Below are 9,192 nucleotides of genomic sequence, written 5' to 3' on the forward strand. Positions count from 1 at the left end.
GCCTTGGTCGACTCCTCGTCTCAGCCTAAGCTCCCACTGGGCTCCTCTTTAGCAGTTCTGACCCGGGCCCCGTGCCTGGGCCTGGACCGACTCCAGGACTCGGCCCACTTGCTCTTCGGGCTCCTCAGACGCTGGCCCACTGTACTTCTCCCGACTTGAACCATTTCCTTTGAGCCCCTATCTCTTGGGCCGGGGTCCTTATCCCATCATATATTATATATTAAATAGTTTAATATTTAATAGTTACTATTAATATGTAAATAATAATAACCAACTAACCAATTAAGTTGTGACACATAAGCTTTTCCAAACCTTACATCATATCACTAAGGGAGGATGACATGCCTATGGATAAGATGAGAATAAGATGGTATGGATTTTTTCCAACATAATCTGATGTGACGAGTTTCATCGTCTAATTTAATCAAAAGTCTTGAGTTTAAGTCATGAGAATATAGTTACCTTAAAATTCACGAGAGAGTGTTTGGTAAACATACACAAGGGATAGGACCATATGTCAAGCCAAATTCAACTTTCACTGTTGGAAATTACGAAATTTCCGACCACCTGAAAATGATCTTAAATAAAGGCGAAAGTAAAAAGTGGTCGGAAATAGCAACAAAGGTTTTTTCAGATACCAAAAATTGTCGGAATATGCCTTTCGACTTGATTTAAGATCACTTTCATGTGGTCAAAAATTCTATAATTTCCAACAGTATTTATATGTAGATTTTAAAAATTATATATTTACCCATTATATATTTTGAGCGTATAAATATAAGAAAATCATCACTTCAACGAGAGAACTTAAATCTAATTTGACTTGCTCAAATTGGGAGTAAATTCTACTCAAAATACTCTATCAGTTTCGCATGCCAATTTTCTGCAACTTAATTGCAACGTTTTTGAATATTTTGTAAGAGATTGAATGGACTAAAAAATGTCTATTTTAGTAATAAGAGTTACGTAAAAGACTTATGTTTTGAAAACGAAGACTTAGAAATTTTCATAGTCTAAAAATAATAATTAAAAAAAAAACTCAAAAAACAACAAATCCCTGTTAATAAAGTTTTCGGCACCTAAATTCTGATAGCTGATTGTAATAGAGTTGATAGCATTCAAAAAAATTCTGATAGATCGTGACGAAACGTCAAATGTCTACTTCTCCCAAACAGATATTAGATAACAAAGGTTTTTTAATCAAATAGTTCTAATTTAGGTTTATTGGTGAGAAAATGTCTACTTCATAAAACTAAAAATTTCAAATTAAACATTTCGAAGCAACATTCTAACTATATAAATACTAAATAGTGATTTCTAGTCAAATATAGCCACCAATTAATATATAAATAAGGAGAATAGAATTATTTTTTAATTGAATATATTTGTCAAATGATACAAATGTTTATACTGAGTGCTAAACATTTGAATGTTTATCCTTGTGTTAAAGATTGTTTGTAAAAAGATAAAATGAGTGATAGTTAGAGTACTAAATCTAAAATTAAAACTTTTTAAAGAAAGTTATGGATTTAGAAGAAAAATTGTAGTTGTATATGAAGCATAACTTCGTTTTATCAAATGTTCAAATTTAGATGAAGAAAAATGAATAAAAAAATTATTACTTCCTTTTATTAAACAATCAAAATACAATACATAACACATTATTGAATTAGGGGAAAATGTTTGGAAAATGGTGGATCATAATTAGTGACCTACAAACAGGGTGGACTCAGCATGGGGACAGTGGGGGCAACTGCCCCCACTCCCCCCACCTCACCCATATATTATCCTTGTATATATGTATATATGTATATATAGAACATGTTTTAAGTATAAGTATAATAAAACACAAAAATGTTAGTAAGTATTGATTTGGTTCAGTTAGTAGGGTACGTATTAGGCTTTTGGTAAAGTCAAGTGTTCAAATTCTGTAGTGCACAAATATTGATTTTATGACTTTTTATTATTATTAATAGTTAGCTTATATAATCGAGATGTGTAATTTATAATGCATTTTATATTCTAATTATTTTATCAAATTAATTATGTTTCATATTTTATTATGAATATAAGAATATGTTTATAAAGTTTTGATATGTTTTATTTTTTACTCATATCTAAAAATATTTATGATTATATTTTTTAAGTGTTTCATTATTTTTTTTTCAAAATATTTTTTCGTTGTAATGTTTTGCTCCCATTGATAAAAAATCCTGAATCAGCTACTGGCTACAAAGCTGACAATTGCAGCAATCACATGATTCATGCATGCCATGTAAATTACTTGGAAATTGTTTTGGTGACAAAAGCATGTACAGCCCCATTCTGGGTTTTTGGAGCAATAATTCAAATGATATGATGGAGGTGAGAGACAAATAGTAGAAAAAAAAAAAAAAAAAAACTCGACTCCAACGGCTAAACGTACAGCTAGTTTTTGAGAAGATTATATTGTCAGCACAAGCTTAATTTACTGGTTTAGTATGTAGTATTTGTGTGTGTATGTGTGTGATGGTTCACGTGCGAAGTTTTTCCTAAGTGAAAAATGATGTGAGAGCTGAGACTTTGATCTAATCTAGATCAACAGCTCAAACGGAAGGAAAATATAAAAAAAAATAAACGCGCTTCCTGGATGCAAATGATCAAGTGTCTCGAACTGAGACACCTTAAGCTTCGAGCGTATGCACCGTAAGCTGAAAATAATGCTCCATAAGCTTTAAATATACGCACCTTAAACTATAAACTTAGACATCTTAAGCTTTAAACTGAAGCACCTTAAGCTTTAAACTTAGGTACTTAAAGCTATAAACTTAGGCACCTAAAGCTATAAACGTACGCATGACCTTAAGCTAGAAAATAATGCACCTTAAGCTTTACAGATATGCACCTTAAGAGTTAAACTGATACATTTTAAATTAGAAAGTGATGCATCTTAAGATTTAAACATATAAACCTTAAGCTATAAACTTACGCACCTTAAGCAATAAAGTTACGCACCTTAAGATTTAAACATACGAACTTTAAACTATAAACTTACGCTCCTTAAACAATAAAGTTACGCACGTTAAGTTTTAGACTTAAGCACCTTAAACATTAAACTTAGGCACCTAGCGCTATAAACTTACGCACTTTAAACTTTAAACTTACGCACCTTAAGCTCTCACCTTATGCAAAATGACCATAATGCCACCGCATTTTTTTAAAAAATTGTTCTTCATTCTGGACTGTTGATTTTGGCAAGATCAAAGACTGTAATTAATCCGCACGTTTCACCTATGAGAGTATGCGATCGTCTCATGGATCATTATTCATGAGATGAGTCGAGTTTTTCATAAGTATTACACTTTTCTTCATAAATATTACATTTTATATTATAAGTAACTCTTTAATCCCTAAATATTACATTTTGATTTAAGGGTTCGTTTGGAAACACGAAAAAATAATTTTCGAAAGTCATTTTCCAGTGTTTGGGTACTCAAGGAAAATAAAGTCAAAGAAAAATATTTATTTTTGTGAACGAAAAAAGGCCTAATTTGGAGGAAAATGTCTTCCTAATTTTGTAGTCGAAAGACATTTTCCAGATTTTTTTTTTAATTTCCCATCTCTTCTTTTTAAAGTTAGTTTACAGGTTATTATTATTATTATTACCACAACCACCAAACCACCATACCACAACACAATCACATTATCACCACCACTATGACACCACCACCACCGCACCACCACTACCACACCACCACCACCATCACCATCACCACATATTATTATTATTATTATTATTATTATTATTATTATTACAAATAATATGTTCATTTTCAAGAAAATGAACCAAACAGAAAAAATACAATTTCTTAACTTTCAGTCAAACAAAAAAAGATAAATTTATGACATTCAACCAATAAACACCAAAAAATTAAAATATTAAAATATTTTTCAAAAAATAAGTAATTTTTTAGAAATCATTTTTCGAAAATATTTCTCAGGTTTCCAAACAGACCCTAAAAATAGTACATTTTTTTCAAAAGTATCATATTTTTTTCTAATAAGTATTGCACTTTCATTTATAATTAATAATCAATTTATCCATGATTAATATTACAAATTTCCTCATAAATATTATTCCATATGTTTCACATAAGTAATAATCAATTAATTTATGCTTAATTAGTATTATAATTTTTCTTATAGATAACTCTATGACCTTTAAATATAATATTTTAATTTAAAAATATTACATTTTTCATAAAAATATAACATTTTTTCTCATAAACAATAATTAATTTATTTTTAATTAATATTATATTTTTCATTGTAAGTATTATATTTCTTTCATAAAGGTATATATTCATTTTGAATCGCATACATACTAGGGAACACGTAAATATGTCGACTCTCCACACCCTTTTCTATAAAAAGGAGGAAAAAGATAAAAGCATTCATCAGCAGTATGAGTGTATGACAAATATTGTCGAGTAATAAATGCACCCTTAATTTCCAAGAAATTTCCATGCAACTACAAACATCTTTCCACTACATAATATATGCTTATACCGCCCCCGAATCCACCCCACCCCCAAAAAAAAAAACAGTATTTTCGTCGACTAAAGTCAACTAATTAAAACGAAATAGACAAATGTAAATGTAGCGGTAATTTTTCACAAAAATGAAACTTAATTTAACGCAATCTTAAGGACCACGCTGCATATGCTTATATATATTATGTTGGTTTGCCCCAAGAATCACACACCAATTCCCCCCTTCACTCGTTACATATTTCACCAAAAAATAAAAAAATAAAAATCTTTTTCATTATCACTTGTATAGTGTATATATTCGTGACCTATTTCTTGGGTTTCTTGGTGCTGCAGTTCGCCCCTTCCAGTTTATCATAAAGGTAATTATATTACTAAACATGTTTAGTTGTTTGTCCATATATATAAATATATATATATATATATATATATATATATATATATATATATATATATACACACACACACTTTTTTTTATGAGTACTACTAACTCTGTTACAATGATGTATACTTGTTTCAACATCTCTTAACAGACTGAATTGTCCAGGATACAAGACGACTTACGAGCTCGGTCAATACACTATACACACATATATTATCTGTTGTTCCAGTTAAGTATTTGTCCTAATTTAAAATCAAATGGATATGATGATGACGAAACCTCAAACAAACTCAACGTGCATGGACTTTGTTGTGATCAACCTCAGTGCAAACTTGAGGTTGTCTGTTAGCAAAAAGAAATGGCATAGGGCAATGGTTAAAATCAAGTGTTGTAAGGTACTGCTTTGTTATTTTAAGGAAATTTATGACTTAAGAAATAATAAAGATTCCAAAAACATTAGCAAAGTGTCTCTTATACAGTCTGGTAATGAAAAACTTATCACTGATTATAAAGTACAACAAGAAAACCATTTATCCTCTAATCTTGATCAGTCGAGTCTTGCTAAGCTAGTTGGGGAGAAAAGCCTTAAAAATCTTGATAATATTGGCGGCATTGAAACTATAGCTACTTCTATTGGAAGTAATTTAGAGAATGGAGTTAATGGCGATACAGAAGATGTTTCGCGTAGAAATGAAGTGTATGGAAGGAACACTTACCCGAGGCCACCAACAAAGAGTTTGTTCCAATTTGTTTGGGATATGTTCAAAGATCCCACCATCATTATACTATTGGTGTGTGCTGCATTGTCTCTTGCATTTGGCATGAAAGAGGATGGAGCAAAAGAAGGATGGTATGATGGGGGGAGTATTTTTCTTGCTGTCTTTCTTGTAATATCCGTTTCATCCATAAGCGATTTCAGGCAGAGTAGACAATTCGAGAAATTATCCAAAATAAGCAGCAACATCCAGGTTGAGGTTGTCAGGAATGGGCGACGAAAACATATTTCAATATTTGAAGTTGTGGTTGGAGACCTTGTTTGGTTGAAGACCGGAGATCAGATCCCTGCGGATGGTTTGCTTGTCGAAGGGCATTCCTTGCAGGTTGATGAATCTAGCATGACAGGGGAGAGCGATTATGTGGAGGTGAACCACAACCAAAATCCATTCTTAATTTCAGGCACAAAAGTTGTAGATGGATATGGTAAGATGCTTGTTACCTCAGTTGGAATGAACACGGCTTGGGGCGAGATGATGAGCAAAATCAGTAGCAGTTCTAGTGAGGAAACACCCCTCCAGGCGAGGCTCAACAAGCTTACTACCTCCATTGGTAAGGTCGGTTTAGCAGTTGCTTTCCTAGTACTGGTTGTCTTGTTGGTACGATATTTTACAGGACATACCAAGGACGATAATGGGAATAAAGAGTTCAATGGCAGCAAGACAAAGGCTGATGATGTGATTAACTCTGTGGTGGGAATCATTGCTGCTGCTGTTACAATAGTAGTCGTCGCAATCCCAGAAGGATTGCCCTTGGCCGTGACTCTTACTCTTGCTTATTCAATGAAGAGAATGATGAGTGATAAAGCAATGGTGAGGAAACTCTCTGCCTGCGAGACAATGGGTTCTGCTACAACCATTTGTACAGACAAAACCGGAACACTCACTCAGAACTGCATGGCTGTAACCAAGTTTTGGTTAGGCAAAGAATCCATGGAGGGGAAGGATCATAATTTAATTGCAGCCAGAGTTCTTGATTTGCTTCACCAAGGGGTTAGCCTCAACACAACAGGTAGTGTTTTCAGGTCCCCTAATACTTCGTGTTTCGAATTCTCAGGTAGTCCTACAGAGAAAGCAATTCTCTCATGGGCTGTTCTGCAACTCAAGATGGATATGGAGGAAACAAAAAGGAATAATACCATTCTTCATGTGGAAGCATTCAATTCAGAGAAAAAGAGAAGCGGGGTTTTGATGAAGAAGATTCCTGATGGAACAACTCATGCTCACTGGAAAGGAGCTCCCGAGATGATTCTTGGAATGTGTTCTCACTTCTGCGACAATGAAGGGAATCATAAAGCTATAACAAATCACGAGAGAGAGAAATTCAACCAAATAATCCAAGGTATGGCAGCTAGCAGTCTGAGATGCATTGCATTTGCCCATAAACAGGTTTTAGAAACCAACCCTGAAGATGGTGAAATACATGAGAAAATACCAGAGAGTGAGTTGACCCTTTTGGGGTTTGTTGGCCTCAAAGACCCATGCAGAACTGGTGTGAAGAAAGCTGTGGAAGATTGTCAGTATGCTGGCGTAAACATCAAGATGATCACTGGAGACAATATCTTCACTGCAAAGGCTATAGCAACAGAGTGTGGAATTTTGCAGTACAATCAAGCAGTAGAAGAAGGAGCAGTCATAGAAGGAAGCGAATTTCGAAACCTCACAGAAGAACAGCGGATGGAGAGAGTTGAAAAAATCTGTGTCATGGCAAGATCCTCTCCACTTGACAAGCTTCTAATGGTGCAGTGTCTGAGAAAGAAAGGCCACATAGTTGCAGTCACAGGTGATGGTACCAACGATGCACCAGCTTTAAAAGAAGCTGATATAGGGCTTTCAATGGGAATCCAGGGCACAGAAGTAGCTAAAGAGAGTTCAGATATCGTGATCCTGGACGATAACTTTGCCTCAGTAGCCACTGTTCTGAAATGGGGAAGATGCGTGTACAACAATATCCAAAAGTTCATTCAGTTTCAACTCACAGTCAATGTAGCAGCCCTCGTGATCAACTTTGTAGCTGCAGTTTCAGCCGGAGAAGTTCCCCTCACAGCAGTTCAGCTACTATGGGTCAATCTGATTATGGATACTCTAGGAGCATTAGCACTTGCGACAGAAAAACCAACAAAGGAGCTCATGAAGAAGCCACCTGTGGGAAGAACAGAACCACTAATCACCAACATTATGTGGAGGAATCTTCTAGCTCAGGCTTTATATCAGATATCTATCCTCCTGATCTTACAGTTTAGAGGTGAGTCAATTTTCGGGGTGAGTTCAAAGGTAAATGATACTTTAATCTTCAACACTTTCGTTTTCTGCCAAGTGTTTAATGAGTTCAATGCGCGTGAGCTGGAGAAGAGGAATGTCTTCCAGGGGATACACAAGAACAAGTTGTTTGTGGGGATTATTGGCATAACTATTGTTCTTCAGGTAATGATGGTGGAGTTTCTTAAAAAGTTTGCTGATACAGAGAGGTTGAATTGGGGGCAGTGGGGAGTCTGCATAGGACTAGCAGCTGCATCTTGGCCTATTGGCTGGCTCATCAAGTGCTTCCCTGTTCCAGAAAGACCAATATTTAGTTATCTCAAATTGAAGAACTTGAAATTCTTGTAATATGATTACCATTTAGTTAGTCTTTGATGCATGTATTAAATTTAAGAATTGCAGTATGATTGAAAAACTGTATTGTTATTATTGCTTATCTTTTAGAATAATGTATGTTGTTTCAACGTGAATAAGAAGGTTCCTTTTTCCTATTTCCGATATTACAATGAACATAAGGAATTAAGGATCAGTGCAAACAGAAATCCCTTAGACAACTGATGATATGTTTGATGCTTAATTTCTTTCAAGCAAACAATCAAACACTTTGGCTGCACCACGAGATTACTTATATGAAAAGATCATTAACACTAGCTCAATTGAAACTCATACCTATTACGTACGAATAGTTGTATCGGAGCCGACTGATTCGCAGGCGCGACCGATTACTACCGTAACAGCATCTCAACAATTCCGATCAAATTCCTAAGTATCGCTGCCAGTGCCATTATATATTGAACTCTTTATTTCCGGTTTAAGATCATTGGTATGTGTAATGATCCCAGGAAATAACCAAGAAGAAGAAGCAGCAAACTACGTCGCATGACCTGAGACGGTTGAAGGCTGTTATGAGATGAGCAATCGCAGTCGTTTGAAGGAAGCAGTTGGTCGCAGTTTAATAGCAGTCCAACGACAACGTTTTAGCTCTAGGAAGTTAGTTGAATCTGATAGCAACTGTAATTGCATTTAAATAAGCAGAGGTGAGTTTTCAAAAAAAAAAAAAAAAAAAAAAAAGCTGGGGTGATGTATGGATATTCTAACATTTATGCAAATCCAATTTCCTTTTCTCAATTTCTTCTACTCTCAACCCTCCTTCTTCTTCTTCTTCTCTCCCTCACAACTCTCAACTCCCAAACCCTAGTAGACCCGTTACATATGGTATCAGAGCCCTCAATAGAAGCACGTATGAACC

At 34.5% G+C, this 9,192-nt stretch overlaps 1 protein-coding gene across 2 annotated transcripts; it reads left to right on the forward strand.

Moving 5' to 3' along the window:
• The first annotated feature begins 4,725 nt into the window (after positions 1 to 4,725).
• Positions 4,726 to 8,434, forward strand: LOC109185824 (putative calcium-transporting ATPase 13, plasma membrane-type). 2 transcript variants are annotated; one of them, XM_019335771.1, is made up of 3 exons: positions 4,726 to 4,891; positions 5,063 to 5,412; positions 5,449 to 8,434. In XM_019335771.1, the coding sequence occupies exons 2-3, from the start codon at positions 5,169 to 5,171 to the stop codon at positions 8,289 to 8,291; spliced, it is 3,087 nt and encodes a 1,028-aa protein (XP_019191316.1). In that variant the 5' UTR covers positions 4,726 to 4,891; positions 5,063 to 5,168; the 3' UTR covers positions 8,292 to 8,434. The 2 variants fall into 2 exon arrangements, with proteins under 2 accessions (XP_019191316.1, XP_019191315.1); XM_019335770.1 differs by having other exon boundaries at positions 5,063 to 8,434.
• Positions 8,435 to 9,192: the final 758 nt, after the last annotated feature.

Source organism: Ipomoea nil, unplaced genomic scaffold (assembly GCF_001879475.1).
Source record: "Ipomoea nil cultivar Tokyo-kokei standard unplaced genomic scaffold, Asagao_1.1 scaffold1361, whole genome shotgun sequence".
Taxonomy (NCBI): Eukaryota; Viridiplantae; Streptophyta; class Magnoliopsida; order Solanales; family Convolvulaceae; genus Ipomoea; species Ipomoea nil.